Source organism: Canis aureus, chromosome 5 (assembly GCF_053574225.1).
Source record: "Canis aureus isolate CA01 chromosome 5, VMU_Caureus_v.1.0, whole genome shotgun sequence".
Classification (NCBI taxonomy): domain Eukaryota; kingdom Metazoa; phylum Chordata; class Mammalia; order Carnivora; family Canidae; genus Canis; species Canis aureus.
The window spans coordinates 49485879-49512050 of NC_135615.1; the positions used below are offsets into that span (position 1 = coordinate 49485879).

The 26172-nt window shown below is 40.6% G+C and overlaps 2 protein-coding genes and 2 long non-coding RNA genes across 10 annotated transcripts in view; 2 read left to right on the plus strand and 2 right to left on the minus strand.

The window, feature by feature from the left end:
• KIF2A (kinesin family member 2A) overlaps nt 1-7789 on the plus strand; it is a 75837-nt gene extending 68048 nt beyond the window's left edge. For all 6 annotated transcript variants that reach the window (XM_077897968.1, XM_077897965.1, XM_077897966.1 and 3 more), the window contains 2 exons: nt 13-148; nt 2437-7789. In XM_077897968.1, the coding sequence (XP_077754094.1) occupies nt 13-148; nt 2437-2522 (222 nt within the window). In that variant the 3' untranslated portion in view covers nt 2523-7789. The remainder of the gene's footprint in view (nt 1-12; nt 149-2436) is intronic.
• Nucleotides 5608-17382, minus strand: DIMT1 (DIM1 rRNA methyltransferase and ribosome maturation factor). Its single transcript, XM_077897971.1, has 12 exons — nt 17162-17382; nt 16654-16727; nt 14274-14360; nt 12853-12914; nt 12669-12762; nt 12534-12583; nt 11587-11710; nt 11368-11460; nt 10080-10144; nt 8925-8988; nt 7636-7742; nt 5608-6130 (listed from the first exon to the last, which is right to left on the minus strand). The coding sequence occupies exons 1-12, from the start codon at nt 17238-17240 to the stop codon at nt 6088-6090; spliced, it is 942 nt and encodes a 313-aa protein (XP_077754097.1). The 5' UTR covers nt 17241-17382; the 3' UTR covers nt 5608-6087.
• A 48-nt stretch (nt 17383-17430) lies between these two features.
• On the plus strand, nt 17431-23269 carry LOC144314163 (uncharacterized). Its single transcript, XR_013379942.1, has 2 exons — nt 17431-20330; nt 21348-23269. It is a non-coding gene; the product is annotated as an uncharacterized LOC144314163 (long non-coding RNA).
• Nucleotides 22846-26156, minus strand: LOC144314162 (uncharacterized). Of its 2 annotated transcripts, none has more exons than XR_013379941.1 (3): nt 25864-26156; nt 25375-25769; nt 22846-23012 (listed from the first exon to the last, which is right to left on the minus strand). It is a non-coding gene; the product is annotated as an uncharacterized LOC144314162 (long non-coding RNA). The 2 variants fall into 2 exon arrangements; XR_013379939.1 differs by having other exon boundaries at nt 25425-25769; nt 25864-26155.
• Nucleotides 26157-26172: the final 16 nt, after the last annotated feature.

A 26172-nucleotide genomic window follows, 5' to 3' on the forward strand; every position in this document is an offset into this window, starting at 1 on the left:
TTGTCCTTTTAGGAATCTATTCGATGGTTAGAAGATGAAAAGGCTCTCCTAGAGATGACTGAAGAAGTAGACTATGATGTAGATTCATATGCCACCCAACTTGAAGCTATTCTTGAGCAAAAAATAGACATTTTAACTGAGCTGCGGGGTAATTTCTTTTTCATTTTAGTGTTTGAAATCTTCTTGATCTTTGATTGTAATTGGTGGGAGGATTTCATATTGTAGGAGGACATCCGAAATAAAAATTATGGGTACCATTTAATGTATTTCCAAAGGTATAAAGACAGACTAGTCATTCTGTTTTTTGTAAAAAAGAAACCTGGAGCATCCTTTCAGGTGCTCTTTAGTTTTTTCTCTTTTAGGCATTTGAAAAGATAAAAGCATCTTGTAATTAAATAGGGAAAATGTATTTTAGCAAATTTGTAAATTTTATATACCCATTCAGATTTTTGTTTTATAGATCAGTGCTTTTCAGAATTATTTGCTTAGATTAGGTCTATTCAGAACCATCTCTTCTGTAGCCTCTTATCTGCATCTCTTTTCTGTGTATCTCTGTCATGTTTTTCCTTTGAAGACTTGTTTTAAACAATCAAGTGGAAGGTTTCAAGACCTTGAACAACTGAAGACCTTTTGACAGTTAATTCTTCCTACTTTGCTAATGGAGGGAAGCATGTGACTTGCCCACATGCCAGGTCCTTGGCTTTTTAATTAGCTTATTTGTGTAGCCTCACATATGCATTTATTGGGCATGCTTGTTTCTTAGGCACTGGCAAATTAGTTGTCTCCATTTATATGCGAATGGACATCTGTGTATGTGTACATGAAATGCAATGTAAACCAGATTGAAATTGCTAGTTTTTAGCACCAAACTGGCTAATTTTTGAACTAGGTCCTTTGTGAAATTGGTTGTTTGAAATCGTATCCTATAGAGCCAGCAGTGACCATTCACTCAATTCAGAATTGTTTGTGGAAATGTAGAGTTTCCAAAACTTAGTTTTGTTTTCCATGTTCTTCATATTCAAGCCTTGATTTAAAGTATTGTGATCATTTTTTATTTCTTAGCACTGACAAGCAGCTTTTATTCAGAACAAATCATAATGAATTCTAATTTTTTTCTTTGTAATAATGTGGCATTCAACTTAGTTGACTTTCTTTAATTTTTTCAGGATTACTGTCTAGCTATTATATTACTGTATTATTCAGTCCTTTTTTAGGGGAGGAAAAAAACTTTTTTACATCCAGAGATCATTTTTGTATTAATATAAGAAGTTTGAAAGCTTTTATCTTATACTAACAGGTATGAGATCCAGAGGTCCTTAAATTCCTTTCTAAATTTCAGAATTTAATTTTTTAAATATTGTCCTTCTGAAGAGGGGAAAGAAATTGAGATTCCAACTAATATATCTTTCTTTTCTTCCAAAGGCCATAACCTTTGTGCCATTAATACATTTTAAGTTGAGTAATTGTTTGTAGAGGGTGCTGTCCTGTTCATTGTGCATTGCTTACCAGCATCTTTGGTCTCTATTGACAAGATGATAGTGGCCAGTACCCCAGTTGTGACAGTCAAAAATGTCTAGCTATTACAAAACATCACGGGGTGGTAAGGGAACATCACCAAAAATCACTATTAGAAATGGAGAGGAGATATTTCTCATCTTCACAGATGACTTTTATTTGCCTCTGTCAATTTATTTACCTATTTCTTATTCTGATGGGACTCTCAGTTAATACATAATAGTAGGAATTGTAAGACCAAGAAATGTATCATCCTATAATCCCCTTTTCCTATCCCCTTTTACAATCACTGATAAGAACAAAATGACTTTCTGTTTTAAAAATGCAAACATCTTTTGAAATTTCATAGCTTAAAAATGTAAAATAGGCATTGGGATTAGAAGTTTCTTAATATTGAGGGAAAGAATGTCTACAAATTTGAGGGAAGAAATGTCTACTTTATAGTTTAGTAAGATTCAGAGGCACCTGGCCAGCTTAGTAGAGCATGTGACTCTTGATCCTCAAGGTTGTTAAGTCTGAGCCCCACATTGGGCAGAGAGATTACTTAAAAAAAAGAGAGAGAAAAGACTCAGTCTTCTTTTGAACATGACTGTACACATTAACACACATATATAGCATGTCTACACTCCAAAAGGAATTCAAATAAACTAAAATTCAACACTGTAAAATGCGCCAAACAGAACAGAAACCTGTTGAAGATAGAGAAATAAGTTATTTTTATGAATCTTTAAATAATGAAACTGTCACTATAGTTACATATTATTGCATTTAGTTCTGAGTTTCTGTACAACAAAGAACAAAAGGAAAAATCCCGAGTTAGTATTTCGAAGTAAGGTAACTGATTTGATAGGACCCATGAAGTTGTATACTGTATTGTGGGCAATACAGTACTTATTCTCTTGTTCTTTTCTTTTTTCCAAGATAAAGTGAAATCTTTTCGAGCAGCTCTACAAGAAGAAGAACAGGCCAGCAAGCAAATCAACCCGAAGAGACCCCGTGCCCTTTAAATCAGCATTTGCTGCTAAAGGATTCCCAGAACCCACACTGCTGTAACATTCAATGGTTCAGCTGTAAGGGCCATTTGAGAGTTTGAAATTTTAAGTGTCTGTGGAAAATGTCTTGTCCCTTCACCTGAATGGCATTTCAATTTTATGAAACACTCCTTTGTCTACAAAATGCTTCTAGTCCAGGAGGCACAACCAAGATTTGGGAACTGAAGCATTTTGTTTCATTTACCCAAAGAGTGATTTACTTTTGGAGATCGTTGCCAATTTTATTTTCTGTATGATGGAGTAAGGTTGTGAACTTGATCCAGAGGTGAATAGTAGGGGGAAGCCACAGCATTTCCTTTTAACTTGGTTCAATTTTTGTAGCAAGACTGAGCAGTTCTAAATCCTTTGCGTGCATGCATACCTCATCAGTGACTGTACATACCTTGCCCTCTCCCAGAGACAGCTGTGCTCACCTCTTCCTGCTTTGTGCCTTGACTAAGGCTTTTGACCCTAAATTTCTGAAGCACAGCCAAGATAAAGTACATTCCTTAATTGTCAGTGTAAATTACCTTTATTGTGTGTACATTTTTACTGTACTTGAGACATTTTTTGTGTGTGACTAGTTAATTTTGCAGGATGTGCCATATCATTGAATGGAACTAAAGTCTGTGACAGTGGACATAGCTGCTGGACCATTCCATCTTACATGTAAAGAAATCTGGAATTATGATTTTAAAACCATATAATGTGGCTATAATTTTCTTAGCATTTTCTTTGTAAAGAACTAAAATATAAACTAGTTGGTGTATAATAAAAAGTAACGAAATTCTGAGAAGAGTTTTATCTTAGGATAATACATATATATGCAGTGTGTGTTCCAGTGTGGTATTAACAGGACTAATAGTGCAATTTGATCCTTACCAATACCATTACTTAAGTGAAAGTGTCCATTAGCACCCCAAAATGTACCTTCTAAATGTACTGATAAAGGAAATTGGCTTCTGATGCATGAATACTTACATGTACACTGAAAGTAGTCCATAATAGAACTGTTAGTTTAAGCCAAGTGTAGACAGTACATAACTCCCGTGAAAAAGAATTAAGCTAAAAAAGAGTTGACTTTGCCTTAAAAGGCAAATGGAACCCAAGCCCCATCCATTACCTAATGTGTGATATTTCATCATTATTTGGTGAGAATCACCAAGTTCTCGCCAATAAATTGGTTTAGGGTATGCTGCTTTTTAAATGGTGGCACTTATTTTTACAGATTGCTACTCCAAGGAAGAAAACTGGCCACTTTTCATGTAAATATTTTGTTAAAAGATTTATATATCTCTCTAGGAGTTTTCCCTTAGTTCCTAGGATAGTCCAGGAGTAGATTAACAAGAAAAAATCTCCCAAGGATGTCTTGGTTAGATTTACTCTAAGGAACTCTACTGCTCATTCATTTGGGCCAAAGGGAAGCTATGAATAGAGAGTCACATGAGCCAGATTCCCTACTTCATTGTTCATAGCACCCCGAGGGTAGTTGTGGGAAATCCTAATAACACCATGGTGAAATGCTCCTCTGTAAACTTGAAATCTAGAACAAATGTAGATTTTCACAATGTGCTTATTAATAAATGATATCTATGGAATTGAGTTTTAGAGATAATTTACTTCAGTACAATCACCTTTGTTTTGGAAGGGACTCAGGTTTTCTTGCAGTTGTAAGATATGTTCTATTTGTGTTTATTTCGGAGAGAAGAATGGAGCAGATACTATTGACCTTGCAGAGGATGCTTTAAAAGGGTAGTTTTTGAGGCTAACCAACCTTCAGAGGGCAATAAAGAGATGTGAACTTGCTCATTTTAAAGCACAACAGATTACTCTTAATTTATTAATTAAATAAGATGGGTACTATCTGTGGAAGGTCTCCTCATGTTCAGATACGCTGCCTTACCCTATAATGGCTTCATTCTGATCAGTATCAAGGTCTGTCACCAGAAAAGATGGTGGTGGTATAATCCAAACCTTCAGTTTTACAGATAGGGAAAACTGAAGGCCAGAAAAGGGACTGAAACTCAGTAATTCATACGGGAAGAGGAAATAGAGGGAAAACTGAATTAATTCTTAAAATTTTCCTGTAAGGATAGACGGTACAAATGAATTTTGCAAAGTAGTTTTGTGACATTAAAAAAAACCTACTCTTGAGGTATATTTAATATTTATGTAACAAAAGCAGCTCAAAGCTATTATTTAAAGAAAAACTAATTTTTTTGGATCTGGATTTAACATTCTTTACTTTCTCAGACTTCTTATAAGCTGATATTCCTATTAATAAGTAATTGTTTATTTATATAGGAATGTTTTACTATATCACTTTGAAGCCAGATTTAAAAACAATGTTTAGGTAAACAACATCCTTTCTAGGTTTACTCAGTGTACCTTTGTTAAAATAATTTGGAAGCTGTCTTTTTATTAATTTAGGTTTTAAAAACAAGTCATCAATCAAGATATTTTTATTAATTTCCTTATATAAATAAAATAATCAGGTACTATAATTCTTTATTAAAAGACATTAACAACACTTAATATTATATTGATAATGGTTTAAATGTAGTAGCTAATTAAGACTTGTTTAGGGCATGTATTGAAACTCTCAACCGGCCATTTTAAAAATAGCTTAAAACTAAGCATCAGTATATGAAAAGACACTGGAAGTTTCAGTTTTCCAGAAGTCACATGAATACCAAGAGCCTGAAATCATAAGAAAATGGCTGGTTGAGATGTTTGTTTTAAATAAGTTGAAGGGCAGAATTTGAACTTTAAAAGCAAGTTTTGATTTACAAAACCCTTTGAAAACCTTTTGTTAAACCTATGCCTTTCCCAAAGAAAAAGCATATTATCTTAGAGTTCATTTTATTTTAGTTGAGCATCCTCATTTCAGTTAAGGAACCATGCCCAGAAGTCTTAGGCTGGCATCACCTCATGGTGGCAGTAGCTGACTCATGTTTACCCAGAACCCTGATGGGAGCCTGTGATGCTACAGGACAGCTTGAAGGCATAGGCAGTGAGTGACAGAAGCTGTAGAAGATAAACAGAAAAAAAACGAGAGAAGCAAAATAAAGCAGTTTTATTGTGTACATGAATAAAAACAGTATGGGAAATACATTGGAGTTAAGCATACTTTAACTTTTTGTACTATTTGAGGGACAAAAGCCTACAGAGGTCCTCACAGTAATATACAGAAAATAGAACAAGTAACATCTTTATACAATAAACTGTTAGAAATGATAAGTTTAAGTGTAAAGTTGTGCGTGCCTGCGGCTCATAAAGATTATCATGTGTAGACTGGACCCTTCCCTATGATATTAAAAACACAACACAACCAAAAAAACCTTGGGTACTTAGAATTGTCTGATTGAGTACTGTAAAAATTCATAGAAATAAATGATGACAGTAGTAGTATTAAATCAAAAATAGTCAAGCATATAGTGTTCCATTGAAGCAAAGGCATAGTTCATCCTCTCAAATTATTAAAAAATATATAATTCCAGTTTATTTTTCTTGAGTTTGGAAAATTCTGTTTGCCAGATAGCTAAGAAAAATGTATACCTTCTGCATTGAATCCATGTAGCAATCTGAAAAACCAAAATGAAATTAAATTAAAAAGGTAATTTAAAGCATGTAACAATGCATAGCTCTGGTACCACAAATTCTAAAACATCAGCAAAACTCTGAAGCCCACCCACTCCTAACACTAATCATTTAACTTTATTCTTCACCTAAATTTGTAAAACCTATAATGGTTAAAATCACATATTTTGTTGCCTCTTTTGTCACAGCCTATGTATCTTAAGCTATGGTGATTTGACCAAATTATCTTAGACCTCCACTATGTAGACCTAAGAGCTCACTGGAGCTTGTTCTGTTTCAACATGGTAAGTGAACAAGAAGCTATTTTGGAACTGGAGACAGAAGAGAGATGAGTGGTTAATCTTACATGTTCGTTTTTCCCCTCTGGGCTCACTGTTACTGAGGTTCAAATACTTAACACATTGCTTTTCTCTGGATACCTATGTACTTACTGGATGCTAGTTAGCAAACTGCATATGCTTAAAAACCTTGAAGAAATTTGGTGAGAATGAAAGAAAATAAGATGAAATATTTCTACTTAGACCTGAGATGATTTTCAGGATGGCCCATAGGAACAGTTCAAGATGGATTAGAATGTTTGAAAAAGGAAGATAGGTACTTATGAATAATGTTCAACTCCTAGGATTAACCTCTGATAAAGACTCAGTAGTACTGCTAGCCTGCCAATATAAAATATAAACTGAGTTGCCAGCTTAGAAAAGCCATAACAATTACTTTTGTAACAATCTACCCTCATTTTTTATTCAGCTCCTAGAACGTGGAAGTTTTAAACATGAATTGGCTAAATAGGCAAAACTGTTTAGTAAGTGATGGTTTATTAGGAAACCAAAGTGTTAGTGCTTAAAAACAGGGAGTGTAGGTTAATAACTGCCTGGTTAATTGAAGACTTACTCTGCTTTCATAAGATTAACTTGGTTAATTAAAGAAAAACAAATTTTGGTCTGCACTGCCCTGTTAATTATGACGCCATTCTTTTATTTTAGGTGTGTAGAACTTGCCTCGGTCTACAAAACAAGTAATTATTATTAAACCAGTTAGAAGTGAAAACCAGGTATGATTGTAATTGACATTATTTCACATGTAGGATCTGTTTAATAGCTCTTCCCGTTACAGAAAAAGAGAATGAGACCCATCTACGTGTATTATGCTTGCTTCTACTTTACAGGCTACTTTGAAGACACTATTAAGACTAACTACGAATGGGAGTTGGGGGAGGAGGGTGAAGGGGAGGAGAACACATACCACAACACACATTGACACAGAGGCTATCTCCAGGCTCGGACTGTTCTTTATTACTGTTCTTAAAATGTTCATCTGCTGCAGCTAACTAGCCTCCATCTTCTACACCAAATACTATTCCATGCCATGGAAGTGCTATGCAATAACTCCAGGTAGCACCTTATACCGCTTAAAAGCCTTTAAATCTCTAAACTGAAGGTGTCACAGTAAAGAAATGTAAACACTTAGGAAAAAAGAAAAATGTAATTACCTGATGAAGTCATCTATGTCCATGGAACGGGCCCGCTTGTCACTAAAACCTGTGCTGGTTAGGATTTGCTGTATTTTATCTGCTATGCTGAAATCTTCTGGTATTATCTATTAATATAAGATTCAGAATAAATGAACAACATATCTTTAATGAAGTCACACTGACTCTTTTTTTTTTTTTTAGTTCAGTAACTGACAGTCACCTTTTTCTGTTCATGACAGTTTGAAAAGCCTATTTGTGCAGCTCAGACTTTTAGACCTCTAATTAGTTAAGTGGTTAATCTTCAGCACATACCAAATACTCAGAAAACCTATATACTGCCCTTTTTCTTATAAATTCTGAAATAGTTAACAGTTTCAGGGTTAAGGCACTTTATATATCACAAAATAGTTTATAGCTTTAAAATTCAGTTTATAGCTTTAACTGAATTTTAAAACAACTGTTATTTCTTTAAAAATACCTAACATTTTTTTTGCCCAAATTCAATTTTATCAGCAAATCTTTCTCAAAGAGATGACCTCCAGCCCTTGGGAATATTCAATATTTCATACCTCACATCTTTTCTCCAAAGATTATTCTTAATCCAGTTTAATATTTTCCTGCCTTAATATTTTCCTAGGCAGATGTTTAATACCTTTGTCCATAAAAGAAAAAATGAAGGTAGCAATATGATATATTAAGCCATTCAAGATCTGAGTCAAAAAATACAGTGGAAATTTGCTCTTCTCTTTCTGCTCTGCGTTATTAATTCAAAAGAACTGTATGTGTGCTGACACATACAAAATCGGTTAGAGAAAACATTGCAGAGTTAATAAAGAGGCATGAGGCCTACAACTAAAAATTCCTATTTGGCCTATGCTTTATTCTGATAATCATTTCAATTTCTGAGTATTAAAAAAAAGTTACTTAAAAAATGGTACATGAGCAACAAACAAGGAATGGTCACAATACACTTAGCAAATGGTACATAATTTGAGCTGAGCAAGCTACACATGCTGCCTAAAGCTTCGAGAAAGTCATGACTCAACTGAATCTCCTTTTATGTCTAAAAACAACTATCTAGTTAAAGAAGCTCATGTGTAGTAATTGAGGCCACTCAGATTGATTCCAAGAATATACACTAGTATTGACCTACCAGAGTTCAAGTTAAGGTTGTGCTAGTTATACATCACTTTTAAGGATCCTATGGACTGTACCAAATTAAGAACCAAGTGATAATAGATGGAAATAAGTAGAGGAGCATTTTAAAACACAAGAAATCCAAACCCCAGAAATATTTTTTTGCTTACAATATTATGGAGCGAACAGTGGATTCTGTAGTTTTTTTCCAATAGCTGTTGCACTGCGCTTGACCTGTACAATAAATAAGTGATGTTGCTATTATTATTCCCAAATCAGAGATAATTTCCTTTCAGCTTTATAAAGTTAAATGTTCTACATAGTTCTACATAGTAAAATTAAGGGGCTAAAAAGGTGTTGAATATTTAAACTTAAGAAACAATCATTAATTATACTTAAAAAGTACTCATAAATATCTCTGAAATTCTTAAAGGAGTTGTAGACTCTCCACAAAACATCACCAAAAAAAAGGCTAAATTAAGGCTTTCAGAACCTCTCTTTTGCCCTTGGGCTTCAAACTGCTATTCAGAAATGTTTCTAAGTTAATAGAATCGCATGAATTTTTCACAAGTGTGGAAAGGTTCCACTATCACTCCATTTTTTCCAAGGAAAAAAATCAGATGAATGGTCAGTTTTTGGGTTTTTCCCCCCATTTTGCTAAAAAGTCTGATCTAATTCCAAAACTCTAGGAACTTTTTCTGTGAAATTTTCTGCCCCCCAAAATACAAAGGAAGTGAAAAAGGTATAAAGTGTGTCTGGACACGGGTAATCTTTATGCTTTAGGATATCTGTTAAGGGGGATCCCCGGGTGGCTCAGAGGTTTAACGCCTGCCTTTGGCCCAGGGCGTGATCCTAAAGACCCGGGGTCGAGTCCCACATCGGGCTCCGGTATGGAGCCTGCTTCTCCCTTTGCCTGTTGTCTCTGCCTGTGCCTCTGCCTATCTCTCTCTCTCTCTCCGTCTCTTTCATAAATGGATAAATTAAAAAAAAAAAATCTTAAAAAAAAAAAGGATATCTGTTAAGGATAACGATCAAATTCTTTTTTTTTTTTTAATTTTTTTTTTTAATTTATTTATGATAGTCACAGAGAGAGAGAGAGAGAGGCAGAGACACAGGCAGAGGGAGAAGCAGGCTCCATGCACCGGGAGCCCGACGTGGGATTCGATCCCGGGTCTCCAGGATCGCGCCCTGGGCCAAAGACAGGCGCCAAACCGCTGCGCCACCCAGGGATCCCGGATAACGATCAAATTCTATCACATTCTGTCACTTATACAGTTTGTACAGCACTGGTCTTCATACATCATATAAATGAGTAAAATACTCACTTAAATGCAGCAGAGAGTGTCTTGTTCTTCCTAACAAAGGTGATCCTTACCAGGCCATCCCATTCCTGAAAAAGAAGATGGATCACTTCTTAAAAATATCAAATCTTGGACACCTGGGTGGCTCAGGTGGCTTAGTGTCTGCCTTGGGGCTCAGGTCATTATCCCAGGGTCCTGGGATTGAGTCCCGTCTCAGGCTCCCGGCTCGGCGGAGAGCCTGCTTCTCCCTTTCCCTCTGCCTGCCACTCCCCCTGTTCGTGCGCTCACCCTGCCAAATAAATAAAATCTTTTAAAAAATTGGGATCCCTGGGTGGCGCAGCCGTTTGGCGCCTGCATTTGGCCCAGGGCACGATCCTGGAGACCCGGGATCGAATCCCACATCGGGCTCCCGGTGCATGGAGCCTGCTTCTCCCTCTGCCTGTGTCTCTGCCTCTCTCTCTCTCTCTCTCTCTCTCTCTGTGACTATCATAAATAAATAAACAAATAATAATTAATTAGTTAATTAAACCTTGCCTATGTCTGCTAGGTATTATTTTGTCTTTTAATATATAAAACTTGAAAGAACCTTCTGGAATGATGAAAATGTTCTGTATCTTGATCTGGCTGACCCATGCAAAAAGTAAGACAATTTCTGGCACTTCTGTCCGCCTCACTGAATAGTGTATCCTTAATATTAAAAATTAGAAAAAAAATTGTTCCACATCTGAACAAGGAACAATGTGACATTTATTTAAATCAAAGTGCCATTTTCAAAAAACATGGTTCAAAACAGATATGATTGAGAAATAGCCTATGCAACATACCCAGAATGCCCTGAAGGAGTGATTAACAAACCACTCCATACTGACCACACAAGTAGTCATGTTTTTATCCAAAGCGACTGCAGTACAGTTTTACATCATGTGATGCAACTTCTCTTTTTAAATTGCAAAAACATGAATTATGATTAAAAAGTTATTCATAATATTGCTTTAACAACTATTTTCATTTTACCTTGTTTTCTAAGTCTTACTCAAATAGGTACATGTTTTCTATGGCTATAAGTGCTAGTGGGACGCAGTGGCATTCTATTCTGTACTTTTAGCAAACATTTTCCTTGTTTTTTTGTGCTCTTCACAATGATCTTCCATCCAATTATTCAATCTACTCCCAACACAGGGATGTCATAATGAGCATTTTCCTTCATGTTTGGACATTAAGGTCAACTCCATATTTTTCTGCTGCTATAGACACATTTTCTAGCTTGGTTTTTGTTCTGCCTTTACTGAATAACCTGGTTTTTTAACCTCACCTGAAAATTGATGGGTGGTGGTGGATTCTTAGGTTCTATTCTTACCACACTGGATTCTACCTTGGGTGGTGGCCTGAAGTTATTCTTTCCAACCTGTTAATCAGAAAATAAGGAGTCCTCTGAAAAAGTTTTAAATTAGTAATCAAAGACGCTTTCCTCAAGAAGATACAACCAGACGGTCATGGCTGAGGTAAGCCACATTATTTCACACTCACTTACTTTCATCAGATGGTCCACACGTGCTAACAGCTGTGTATTGATTGAGAGTCTGCAGTATAATTTATCTCCAGGCTTTGCAACTAGTCGGAGAGCAAATTCTCTTTGAAACATAAGTACAGCACATCTAAAGAGACAGTAGAAAGGAATAAGGAAAATGGTCACTTTTAACTATAAATTTATTTCTATTTCATTCTATTAGGGGGAAATGGAGCAAAGCAGTATCTGTGGTTAGTGAGAATTCGTTCAGCTTATTAGAAGTCATGATACTTTGAGCTTTAGCTTCGTTGTCACAAAATGACCCAGTTGGCTTTTCATTTTATTTTCTGATGGCTGCACCACTGACTCCTTGCATGTGTAAGGCCTCAGTGTTCAGATGAGAAAGCATTTCAGAGAAGCACTAGTCCATTACCCCTTCTAGGGAAAAAAAAACCCAAACACACAAAATTGGCTCAGCAGCCCAATGGTGTTTATGGGTTAACATCTGACATTGCAACCGACACTACAAATATCTACGTATATGTGTTTATGTAACTCAAGCAGAAGTTTCACAAAGCTATAGTCACCCGAGCCACATGCAGTGAATGCCCTCTGATACATCCTAGTCCATGTCATTTTAAAAAAATGACGGTCAGGACTCAATAAATTTATACCCATTTAAAGGGTTTTTGACTTGCAGTTTGAAAACCTGTTACATGATGTGCTAGTGACAACTAGTAGGGAGACCATTTCAACTGTCTAGACGTAATAATGAATCTGACCGAGGCTAAAGCTGCCCCTTCCCAAAAACCCTGTTGAATGAATAAAAAAGACCTCCAGACAAATAGGTATTTTCTACAAAATACATTCTCCAATTCTCCAACAGTTTTTTAAGTGAATCAACTTTTATCTTTGGCTGTCTGTGTTCATGGCCCAAGATCTGCCAGTACTTTTGGTCTTTTGTCACAAACCTGAAAAAAGGTCGGTGCAGCAACAGCTTGAAGACAAAGGGGGAAGAGATCTGTAAGAGAATTAACTAGTTATTTCTGGGGATGACGCACCACAGAAACATTCTGTATGATGTTCCCAACCATCTGAACATATACCTGATACGGCAAATTTGCCACACAAGCATCAAAGAATGGCAGATCTGTTTTCAACACATCACCCACCAGTACCTGAAGTTTGCTGGCCAGAGGCCTAACGGCAAGAAAAAAAGCAGTTAAAAAAGAGCACTGTTTCTTGAGACTGGAAATGCACTTTAATTCTATCACATACACTCATACTCACGTGCCCTGAACTCTTTTGTGAAGTTCCGCTACTAGCCTTGGGTCAAGTTCACAGGCAATTACCTACACAGGGAAAAAAAAAGTATCTGGGGGTTAATTATGGAGTATAAATCTTATTATCTCAATCCTAACTCATACACTATTAACGGGAATCAAACTTTTTTTCCCCCCTAATTCTACCTTCAATTTTCCTTCAGTTTTCCTCTACCATTTCAAACCACAAGGAACACCTTTCAGAAAAGCAGACTCTGGTCTGAGTGGCCCCTGTTGGATGGTCCCCACTCCTACTTGGTCCCCTGATGCCTTCTTTGGATGGTAACTGTTTCCTGCTATTGCCAGCCCATGGGCATTCAACTAACACCTACTGGTTCCCTTTATCCCATTTCTACATTTTGGATCCTTTTACCTGGAAACTGCATGAGCGACGACACAGAGAAGCTACCAGCAGCAGCCAGGTGGCCTCCCACTCTTTATAGTGCAGCTCTTTAGATTTCACCGTCTAGGTTCCAACCCTCCAGCCTCCTCGTTTCATCCCCCTTCGAGCCTAGAGGTACCCTAGAGGTGCACTTCATAATCACTAATTACTAAGTGATTAGTAATAGAACACTAATAATCTGCCTAGAGGTGGTACTGCTCTTTGCAACTATTATTTTGGGGTTACAATAGTGTTCCCCTTTTATTCTTTTTAGTCATCTACAACCATGTAACCAACTCCCTATATTAAATACCCTGTATTGAAAAACCGAATGTAGTTTCTGTTTTCCTAAATAATACATCCCATATTTTCATTTTTGTAATCCATTTTCTGAAAATCAAGAGACAGTTGACATCTTAGTTTCAGGTGTACAACATGATGTGTATATACTGCAAAATATGTATGTATTGTCGAAAGAGTCTAATTAGCATCCATTGGCACAAATAGCTACAAAAATTCTTGTGTTTTGTGATGAGAACTTTTAAGATTACTCTCTTAGCAACTTTAAAATACACATCTAATACACGTTAACTAGTGACCATGCTGTATATTCTATTCCTAGGACTGACTGACTCATTTTATTATTGGAAGTTTGGATTTTTGACTTTTATCTGTTTTGCCCATATTTTAAAAGATAAAACTGTTAGCCAAATATCAAGCGTTGCTGTTAATGTAAGAGCAATTAATACAAATAGATTTCTATTTGTAAACCAGGTGAGCTTGCTCGCATAGTCTTTTTTTTTTTTTTTTTTTTTTTTAAGATTTTATATATTTATTCATGAGAGACAGAGAGAGAGGCAGGCTCCATGGAGGGAGCCCAACGTGGGACTCGATCCCGGGACTCCAGTATCACGCTCTGAACCACAGGCAGACGCTCAACCGCTGAGCCCCCCAGGCACCCCACACATAGTCATTTCTGATACCAAAACACAAAATTCCCTTTTTACCTTTTTTGCCTTTTCTAGCAACTTAACAGTCATATTGCCAGTTCCAGGTCCAACTTCCAGCACCACATCAGTTGGTCTTAAGGCAGCCTGCAAGCAAGCACAACCACTGTAACTTTACTGGCACATCTGGACACATCATTTGATTTACACCTGACTATCTTTGCTCAAAAGCATATGGTTAAGAGATCTTATTCTGAGTCCATTTTTATGAGATCCCTTCATGATCTATGTGCTTAACAAAATTTTCTCATTAACATTAGGTGCAAGTGGAAATCTATCATGTCTAAGGTGGGGCAATAGGAGTCAGAAAAGCAGGAATAGCAGTTCTTTCTGGGAACGGCTTTCCGTTTTCTAGCTTAGAAATGATTCCAACAGCATCTTTTTACCAACTCTGTTATTATCAATAAGTTCAAACAAGAAAGGACTGCATATGTGACGCTGTCTATGGGATTTCCCAATTTTCAACCCCGGTATGGTTTCAGGATAGGAAGACTTAGAAATTGTATGCACAAAGCTGCAGTGTTCTGGGTGCACAGCTTTTATCAGATGCTCAAAGGGGATCCATGAGCCAAAAAGTCTAAAACATTAGGCCCTTCTCTGGCAAACAACATGACAAGATGAGATCCTCGACATGTGTAATGCTCTCCCTGTAGCCGCAGGATGCCTCCCTTTGTAGCCAGGAAAGTAATCTGTGCTATATACCCTTCACCTTCCAAACTCCATCACCCAAATAGTAGGAGCGCATCCACTACCCCTGCAAGATGAACCTCGAAGGGGTTTATGGGATGCACTGCATCGAACCATAGAGGTTTCTCGGCAGAAAAAAACTTCCTAAGCTGTCATTACGACATCTTTTTTAGACCCTGGTTAGTAAATAAAAACTAACAGTGACAAACGGTACCTAGAAAAAAAGTGATTATGGATGAAAGATCTAAATGTGAGACAAGATTCCATCAAAATCCTAGAGGAGAACACAGGCAACACCCTTTTTGAACTCGGCCACAGTAACTTCTTGCAAGATACATCCACGAAGGCAAGGGAAACAAAAGCAAAAATGAATTACTGGGATTTCATCAAGATAAGAAGCTTCTGCACAGCAAAAGAAACAGAAAAACTAAAAGACAACCTACAGAATGGGAGAAGATACTTGCAAATGACGTATCAGATAAAGGGCTAGGATCCAAGATCTATAAAGAACTTATTAAACTCAACAGCAAAGAAACAATCCAATCATGAAATGGGCAAAAGACATGAACAGAAATTTCACCAAAGAAGACACAGACATGGCCAACATGCACATGAGAAAATGCTCCGCATCACTTGCCATCAGGGAAATACAAATCAAAACCACCATGAGATACCACCTCACACCAGTGAGAATGGGGAAAATTAACAAGGCAGGAAACCACAAATGGAGAGGATGTGGAGAAAAGGGAATCTTCCTGCACTGTTGGTGGGAATGTGAACTGGTGCAGCCACTCTGGAAAAATGTGTGGAGGGTCCTCAAAGAGTTAAAAATAGATCTGCCCTACCACCCAGCAATTGCCCTGCTGGGGATTTACCCCAAAGATACAGATGCAGTGAAATGCCGGGACACCTGCACCCCGATGTTTATAGCAGCGATGTCCACAATAGCCAAACTGTGGAAGGAGCCTCGGTGTCCACCGAAAGATGAATGGATAAAGAAGATGTGGTTTATGTATACAATGGAATATTCCTCAGCCATCAGAAACGACAAATACCCACCATTTGCTTCGACGTGGATGGAACTGGAGGATATTATGCTGAGTGAAACAAGTCAATCGGAGGACAAACATTATATGTTCTCATTCATTTGGGGAATATAAAAAAATAGTGAAAGGGAATAAAGGGGAAAGGAGAAAAAATGAGTGGGAAATATCAGAAAGGGAGACAGAACATGAGAGACGCCTAACTCTGGGAAACGAACTAGGGGTGGTGGAAGGGGAGGTGGGTGGGGGGTGGGGGTGACTGGGTGACAGGCACTGAGGGGGGCACTTGACGGGATGAGCACTGGGTGATATGCTATATGTTGGCAAACTGAACACCAATAAAAAAATAAATTCATTAAAAATTTTTAAAAAAATAAAAAAAATTTGCAAGCTGATTATTAAGCACAACTGTTACTAAAACTTAATTTTAAAACAAGTGATTAGTAATAGAACAGTAATAATCTGCTGGACAAGTACAAATGTCCGTGGACGGAGTAAACGATTTACAGAAACCCAGGCCAAAGCCCACCACGCCCAGGCCTATGAAAACTAGAGCATTCTTGTCTCCAACATCTCGAGGGCGTCCTCTGGGTCCCAAGTGCTGCTGGAATCAGGTCGACAGCCCAACGCCCCTCCCCGTCCGCACCCACCTTGTCGATGATGCTGTTCACAACGAGAGGGTTTTTCAGTATGTGCTGCCCAATCCCCGTGTTGAACGTCAGTCCTGGAAGAAAACACGGCAAGAGCCTCAGTGTCCCACGGAAAAGCGGGCAGCGGACCGTCCCGGGGAGGAAGGCGCGGGGGGGGGGGGGGGATTCCCGCGCGAAGCGGAGCCACTGGCGACACCAGCTCCCGCGGGAAGGGAAGGCGGCGGCGGCGCGGGGCCCGGTCACGGCCCCGAACCAGATCCCCGGCCTCACCAGATCCCCAGATCCCCCACCTCACTGCCCCGGCCCAGATCCCCGGCTCCAGATCCCCCACCTCACGGCTCCGGCCCAGATCCCCGGCCTCACCAGATCCCTCGCCTCACCGCCCCGGCCCAGATCCCCGGCCTCACCAGATCCCCGGCCTCACCGCCCCGGCCCAGATCCCCGGCCGCGCCCCCGACCCGGTCCTGCCCGACGTTGGGCCCCGACCGCAGCCCCCCGCTGTCCCCACCTCCGGCGCTTTTCAGCTCCCGGCTCTGCTTGAGCCGCTCGCGGCGGCGACCGCTCGTCCCCGCCTTGATCTTCGGCATCGCGGCGGGCGCAGACCCACAGGCCTCCCGCACGACAGCGGCCCCAAGGCGGCGCCCCCAGGGCCACACGTGGGCTCTGCCCGGGGTGCGGCGCGCACCTCTCCGCGCTGCATCCCCGAGGGGCGAGGGCCCGCCTCCTCACGCCGCGGGCTCCGCCCCCAGGAAGGGGCCCGACGTCGGAGCCCAGGGCCCGCCGGGAACCGTAGTCCCGAGGCGAGGAAGCCCTCCGCCCGGCGGACCACAGGTCCCAGGAGACAGCGCGGGCGGAGCCGGCGGTCGGGATTGGCTGGGCTCCCGCGTCGACGCGCAGGTGCTTCAGTAAGGTTCGCGGCGCTCCGTGCTCCGGGCGAGGTGGGGGCGGCTGGTCCCCGCATAACGCCCTTGGGGGATGGGTGCTTCAGCGAGCCAGGTCCTGGGACCCGCGAGATCCAGAGAAGGTGTCCGTCGGTGTCCCAGCGAATCCTTGGGGACCCAGGACGCCGGGCTCGGCGCTCGCTCCTGCGGCCACGCGGCCGCTGCGTGGCTCGCGGGGGCGGCGCCCAGGGTGTGGCAAGTATTTTTTTTTGTTAAGATTTGATTTATTTATTTATGATAGTCACAGAGAGAGAGAGAGAGGGGCAGAGACACAGGCAGAGGGAGAAGCAGGCTCCATGCGGGGAGCCCGACGTGGGACTCGATCCGGGGACCCTGGGGTCACGCCCCGGGCTGAAGGCGGCGCTAAACCGCTGAGCCCCCCAGGGATTCCCCAATGTGACAATTCCACCAGGCCTCCGAATTGCTTTGCTTCCTTTTATGCCATTCATTCATTCATTCATTCATTCCCGAAACGCTTATGGGGCTCCAGCTGCAATTCAACACGACTGGGCGCTGGGGATTGAAAGTCAAACAGGAAACTGCTCTTCTTGGAGTCTGTTCTCTGGGGTCTGTTCTCTCTCTCTCTTTTTTTTTTAAATAAAAAATAATAATTTGTTGTCAACAAAGGAGAGGTCTACAAAAGGAAAATAAGTGAAAAGGAGGGAGTGAAAAAATCCCCGGTGGTCTGCTTGGGCCTCCTGCAGGGATGGAGCGGGAAGAGGTAATGGAGATGGGAGGCCTCCTGGTTTAGGAGCCTGAACAGGTGGGGGAGGAGAGGCGTCCCCCGAGGCAGTGGGACTCAGTTCAAACCCCATCGTGACCACCTCTGGTGTAAGGCACTGTGCCAAGGGAGAATGGTCGGGGCTACGAGATGGGAAGGAAGGGGGACGGAGAGGCCTGGGTCAGCAAAAGGATTGGGGTAGGTGTTCTCCACAGGCCCAATGCCCTGCCGGTCGACAGCCATGAGGCCAGCCTTGCCCTTCCCAGGGCCTGGCCTTGTGCTTTGCCAGGGGTCAACATCTTCCAGTGCCCCCAAGTAACAGTGGATGCTGCCCCCCATCCTCTCCTCCATCCTGCCTTGGCACCTGGTTTTACTCTCTCCATCAGGTGGCCAAGCTGGGCAGCTCTGAGTGATAAGCCAAAGGGGGACCTTGCCTCCTCCCTCCCTTCCTCCCTCCTTCCCTCCCCAGGAGAGAGGTCTTGGTTGTAAGCCTGTCTTGGGTATTGTGCTAGGACAGCGTAGCCGACTGTAAGCTCCGCGAGGACAAGGTCCACGTCGGTTTTGCCCTCGAGCTTAACGACTTTTCAGCTTTTGCTCTGTGTGCACTCTTATTTTCTTGGAGAAAATTTCTTCTGTTTGGATTCCTGAAGCTAATACGGGTGCATCCCCAAGCCTTGGTCTTTCTTTGCTGTAATTCTAACTCAGGAAGAAGCTCATAACCTTCGTAGCATCTTCAACTACTTACTTCTTTCCATTAATCATTGGTTTATTACACAGTTCTGGAGAATCTACACGTCCCAGCTCCTGTGTCAAATATTAGGAATGAAAACATGAGCATGACGCGAGACCTGCTTTTTAAGGAACTTTCTGTCAAGACTGGGAGATGTACAAGGTCGTGTAATAATAACATTCTTTGCTGTCCAATCCCACTGCCCGGTACTTTGGGTACATTATTTCACTTCATCTTTTCAAACAGTTCTCTGAAATAGGTCTTATCATTGTACCCATTTTACAGATGAGAAGGCTGAAGGACAAGAATGTTCTAATATCTTGCTCAAGATCACACAGTAAATGACAGCTGCATCTTGAACCCCGGTCTTATTCCAAAGATTGTAGCCTTTTAAGAAAAGGTACCATGATGATTAGCACAACAGCTAATATTTGAGGAAATGGGGGCACATTTTCAAAACACAGTTTTTGAGTGGAATCTTTAAAGGACAAACAAAAATTACCCAGGGGAAACTTGGGAATTCGGAGGAAACTATACTCACAAAGACAAAAGTATAAAGATGTTTAAGGGAGAAAAAGAAACTTGGTAGAGCTGAGGAGTGAGTAGGAAAGGTAAATAGGGCCTTGCTATGAAGGGCCTAACATTAGTTATGCCAAGGGGCAGTGGTGGCCACTGAGGAACCAGAGGAACCATTTTGCATTTTCTCCTCCTCTCCAGGCAGTGAGAATTCGTGGAGATCACACAGTAAGGTAGGTAGGAGACATTCATGGGCTTCACATTTAGCTCTTGCTCTCTTAGCTATAGCACTCTTCTAGAATTTCCTGGAATCTCTCCCATTCTCCATAAAAGATCTTCAACTCTTCTGAATTCTTCTCAGGCCTGTTTCCTCCAGCACCTCCCCAGGTCCCTCTCAGAAGATCTTATGTCATACTTTGCAAAAAAAAAAAAAAAAAAAGCAAGATCCCCTCAAGGACATGCCCATCTTCCTGGGTTACTGTTCTTCACTCTGGGGATGCAGTGGTGAGCAAGGCAAAGTGGAACTTACTTTCCAATGGGGGAAAAATAGACATGGCACATGGTGGTGAGCTTGCAAGAAAAAGTAAAGCCGAGAAGATAGGTAGAGATCAACAGGGTGGACGGGAGAGGCTATGTTACATAGCAAGGTCTGGCAGGGCTCCCAAGATGGGCATCATTTGGCCAAAGACCTGAGGACGCAAATCTAGAAGTGACTCCCAGCGTATCTGCTCACACCCTGGCAGTTTCTGCTACAACTAAGGGCTGGATGGTAAGTGAGGAAAGCGTCAAGGTGGGAGACATTGTGAATGGAAGTACAGTGGTACAATAGAAGGGAAGAGGGGTGTGGTTTTCATTAGGAGAATTCATATCTGGACGGGCTAGGGAAAGCTCGAAATCTTGGAGTGGGAAGGTAGTTCTACTAGTTGGGGGGAAGAAAAGGTATAGCATTAAACTCCTAGGGGAATCTGTGTCCTAGACGGAATCCCTCTTATCATGGTTTAGGGTACTGTGAACTCTTAAGTCCCCTTTGCTTTTGCTAAAGCGTGAATAAGGGAGGTGACAAGGATGGAAAACCAAATGATACTTTTTTAGGAGTAAGATAGCAAGACCCTCCTAGAAGAGGCCACATGTTTTAGGGCACAGAAAACTAAATGACTAAGGTGAGTGTGCACATTTAGCCTAACCTAGAAGCCAAATTGGTCTTTGTCTGTATGTGAATCTTGGACCACCTGCATCAGAAACACTAGGGCACTATGATGGCTGAATCCTCCTAAAATTTATCTGTTGTTTATTTTTTTTAAAGATTTTATTTATTTATTCATGAGAGAGAGAGAGAGAGAGGCAGAGACACAGGCAGAGGGAGAAGCAGGCTCCATGCAGGGAGCCCAACGTGGGACTCGATCCCGGGTCTCCAGGATCAGGCCTTGGGCTGAAGGCGGCCACCAGGCTGCTCCAAAATTTATCTGTTAAATTTCATACCTCTCATACCTCAGGATGTGTCTCTATTTGGAGTTAGCACCTTTACGAAAATGATTAAGCAAGAAGGAGATCACGAGGTTGGGCCCTAATCCAGTGACTGGTATCCTTATAAAAAGGAGGAAACAGGGATCCCTGGGTGGCGCAGCGGTTTGGCGCCTGCCTTTGGCCCAGGGCGCGATCCTGGAGACGCGGGATCGAATCCCACATCGGGCTCCCGGTGCATGGAGCCTGCTTCTCCCTCTGCCTGTGTCTCTGCCTCTCTCTCTCTCTCTCTGTGACTATCATAAAAAAAAAAAAATTTAAAAAGGAGGAAACACCAGGGGCAAGTGTGCACAGAGAAGACCCCATGAGGACTCGGAGAAGACAGCCGTCTACAAGCCAAGGATAGAGGCCTTAGGAGAAACCAACCGTGCTGACACCTTGACCTTGGATTTCTAGCCTCCAGAACTGTGAGAAAATGAATTTCTATTCCTTAATCCACCCAGTCTGTGGTCTTGGATATGGCAGCCTGAGCAAACTAATATAGCACATAATGAAAATTCACATTTGCAGTCTCCACCTCAACATTCCAGATCAGAGCAGGAGTTGAGCCCTGGCAAATGCATGTGTAACAAACCCACTAGGAAATCCTGATGTATGCCACAGGTAGGGACTCATTACTTTCTGCACTAAAATAAAGTCAGAAATACAAATTTCTATTTCTACAGAAATAGAAAATATGAGGGGCTACCGTCATTAGTATGGGAGATTTGTTCTTATAATTGGGACCCCTTATTCTGCCCATAGTCACTTTTTTTTTTTTTCTGTTAGTATCAAGGTGGCGTTGAAGTGAGACAATATTAGGTGCTCCATGGATCCATAAGTCCTAGGAAGTTGTGTGACATTGGGTTATGAGCTCCATTAAAAACAGGAGCATTGGGAATTTATGCTGGAATGTATTTGAGTTATCTTTGCAGCCACGAATTTGAATTACAATAAATAATTTTATGCTTCTCTGGTTCATGTTTATCTCCTTTGTTTTTTTTTAATTTTTTATTTTATTTTATTTATTTATGATAGGCACACAGTGAGAGAGAGAGAGAGAGGCAGAGACACAGGCAGAGGGAGAAGCAGGCTCCATGCAGGGAGCCCGACGTGGGATTCGATCCTGGGTCTCCAGGATCGCTCCCTGGGCCAAAGGCAGGCACTAAACCGCTGCGCCACCCAGGGATCCCCTATCTCCTTTGTTAATTAAAAATAATTATTTTTCAATTTGGATATGCACAATGGATTCATTGCCATTCTTGTATTTTTTAATATAACTTGAAAAAGAATTATAATGGCATTTGCTTTGGTAGAAGAAGAGGCTTACTTAAATCCACAGCATACTTGAAATAACATTTTAAATATGCCGGGAAATATAATAAAGAATAACAATCAAATCTTGTAAGCATTTTCTTGTATAAAATATGGTTCCTTAAAGACTTTTAATGTATTGAGAAGTCATAAAAACATTAAGAATGTTTGAATTTCACACTTTAAACATAGATTCACTAACAAAGATACTGCTTTTTTATGAAAAAAGGAATATAATTCACTTGGACAAGATAAAATCAAATTGAAATCTAATTAATATCAACTGTTCAATTTGATTAGAACAATGGAGCATTACTATTATTGTGCTAATATTCAGTCTACATGGTGAAATGAAATTCTTCCGTACAAAGCTGGATAATTTCAAAGAGTACCTAGCATCTTAATCTCTACTACAGTGTCTAAATCTTAACAAAAATATGATATTTGTCTGAAAGGAATTATTTTTTTAAAAGATTTTATTCATTTATTCATGAGATACACACAGAGAGAGGCAGAGACACAGGCAGAGGGAGAAGCAGGCTCCACGCAGGCAGCCTGTCGTGGGACTCGATCCTGGGTCTCCAGGTACGCCCTGGGCTGAAGGCAGCGCTAAACTGCTGAGCCGCCCAGGGATCCCCTGAAAGAAATTATATACCGTGAATACTTCGGGCAAGATTCTTCTATAAACATATTCTAATTTTTTTTCAGATCATTATAAATACTGTTTTAAGGTAACAAAAAAAATTACCTATAATCACTCTATGATGGGATAACCTCTCTGAACATTTTGACATACATTGTTGTCTTCTGTTGTTTTAGCAACGCATATTTTCACATAATTGAAGTTATACAATTTGTTATTTTTTCATAAATAAAAATAAACTTTCCAAAATTGTTATACAGTCTTGTTTATCAATATTGAAAGTTGATGAAGATTTCATCTTGTGAATGCATGAGTTTACCAAATCATTCTCATACCATCGTTGTAAAAAATAGAGCTATACACATTCTAGTGCATAAGTGAAAAATATTTTCTATCTTTTGATTATGTCCTAGTACAAATTTTCAAGATTGAAATTATTTAGTCAAACTCTAGGGACACTTAAGTCTCTGGGCATAGATTAACAAATTCTTTAATTTTTAAAAATATTTCCCTTATTTACTTATTTGACATAGAGTATACAAGCAGGCAGAGAGAGAACCAGGCTCCCTGCTGAGCAGAGAGCCAGAAGTGGGGCTCAATCTCAGGACCCTGAGATCATCACCTGAGCGGAAGGCAGACGCTGAACTGACTGAGCCACCCAGGCGCCCCTAGGAATTATTTTCTAAAACACTTGAATCAGTTTTTATTCTTACCAGCAGGAAATGAAAAAAAAAAAATAAAAAGCTCATTTCATCATAAAAAAGCCATAGATAGAGGATATTCTTATGTTCCTTCTTCCAAACTAGAAATTGTTTTATTTTCCTTTGATTATTACAGTAATTCTTAAACATTGCAAAAAAGTGTAGATAATACAAAAGATTTTAGAATATGAAACCTACCACTCAGAATTAACTTCTATTACATGTTGATGTATTTTTTAAAGATTTTATTTATTCATGAAACACACACAGATCGAGGCAGAGACATAAGGCAGAGGGAGATGCAGGCTACCTGCGAGGAGTCTGATGTGGGACTCGATCCCAGGCCCTGGGATTGTGACCTGAGCCCAAGGTGGACGCTCAACAACTGAGCCACCCAGGCGTCCCCATATTGATATTTTCTAAGACTTTTTGGATATATTAGACTCTTCTCCTCTTTCTACCTAGCTAAATATATATTACCATAATTTATTAAATAGATCCTTATTGAAAGACATTGTTATTGTTTCAAGTTTTTTTAAAAAAATCATAAAACTGAATCTGCTACAAATTATATTGCCAAGGGCAGATCAGTTAGTTTCTCAAAGACTTATTTTCGTAACCTGGTAAGCATCTGATGATCCATCAGCATCTAAGGAGAGCTGTATTGTAAGAGTTGCTCCAGACCCAGGATTATACAAGTTGCAGTACTAAATGAAATGTAGCCTATGGTTTTGGAACATGTGTTAGTTTTCTTTTCCTGCTGGAAAAAATTACCACAAACTAGTTTAAAAACAACATGAATTTATTATCTTAGAATTCTGAAGGTCTTAAGTCTAAAATCCCCTGCAGGACTGCGTTTCTTCCAGAATCTGGGAGAGAATGTGACTTCCAGCTTCCCTTCCAGCTGCTGGCATTCCTTGACTCCTGGCTTCATATGGACCCAATCTCTACTTCCATGGTCACACCTCTCTCTGACACTCCTCTCTCTTATAAAACATCCTTGTGGGGGATCCTTGGGTGCCTCAGAGGTTTAGCACTTGCCTTTACCCCAGGGTATGATCCTGGGGTCCTGGGATCAAGTCCCACCACCGGCTCCCTGCATGAAGCCTGCTTCTCCCTCTGCCTGTGTCTCTGCCTCTCTCTCTGTCTCTCATGAGTAAATAAATAAAGTCTTAAAAAAAAAAAATCTTCTGTCTTGGCCCCGTGTTACACACACACATTCATATGTCTATATACTTTTTATTGCATATTCCTGTTTGACTCTCTGTGCTTTAACAGGATCCCAGGTGATTCTATGACTATATAAAACCTGACAAGTATCACCTTTAGTAAAATTAGAAGATACAATTAGGCTAAGTCAATAAATAAATGAAGCATGCCCACAATACCATTCAACTAGTGACAGACCTTGTTAACATTTTGGCATATGTTTTTTTCCAAAAATGGGACCGTACTGAACATATTGCTTTGTAACAAAAACTCCAACGCATTGTGAATGCGTTAGCATGTCAATAAATACATGCCAACGTAATTCCTAGTGGCCAACTTCTAATTTATTATATATGCATGTATCATGATTAGACATTCCTTTCTTGGTGATTATTTAGGTAACTTTTTATATTTTTACTTTTAAACAGCCCTCGCGTGACAAATACCCTTGTAATGTAGGTTTTCTGATTGGTTCAAATCCAACAATGCTCCTTACTTGCTGCGTGACCTTGGGGAGATTATTTGAGTTCTCTGTGCTTCAGTTTCTTCATCTATAAAATGGGCACAATAAAAAAGCACCTCATTGTTTTGAGGCTTGAACTACACGACTCCAATAAAGATCTTGGCATTGTATCTGGCACATTCTAAAAGTTCAATAAATGACAAATATTAGTATTTTTTATTAATCTCAATGGGCCCTCAACCATGCCTTTACAACTCGTCTTTCTAAAGAAAACTTAAGTCACTAAGCTGGCCAGTGGCAGAGGCAGGCAGACGCGGGTTTTTCCCTTCTTAGTTTTTCTGATCTCGCCATGGTTCTGGAGTAGAGCGCCCAGCAAACCTAAGGGGAGGGGGAAGCAAAAATAAATCAATTTTCGCGAGAGGGTTGACCAATGGGAGAGCAAGATTATCCTCGCAACCCAGCAGAGACGGACCCGTAAAGCCGCCCGCGTTAGGACAGCTCTCCGGAGGCGGGGCGGGAGCATGGTTCCGACTCCAGGAATCGACCCGGGAGACCCGGCCTCCCCGGGCGTCGGGAGCCTCGCGCCTCCGAGGCACCGTTCCCATGGTTACAGCCCCTGCGGCCTCCGGCCACCCCGCTCGCTACTGCGCAGGCGCAGACCGCTGATTTCGCCCCCAGGCGCCTTCAGTTTCGAAGAGGAAGCCCCTCCTCCCCTCGTGCCGTCGTCCTATCGCCGCCTCTCTCTGCCGGCTGCACGCCCGCCGCGGGGTCTGTGACGTCG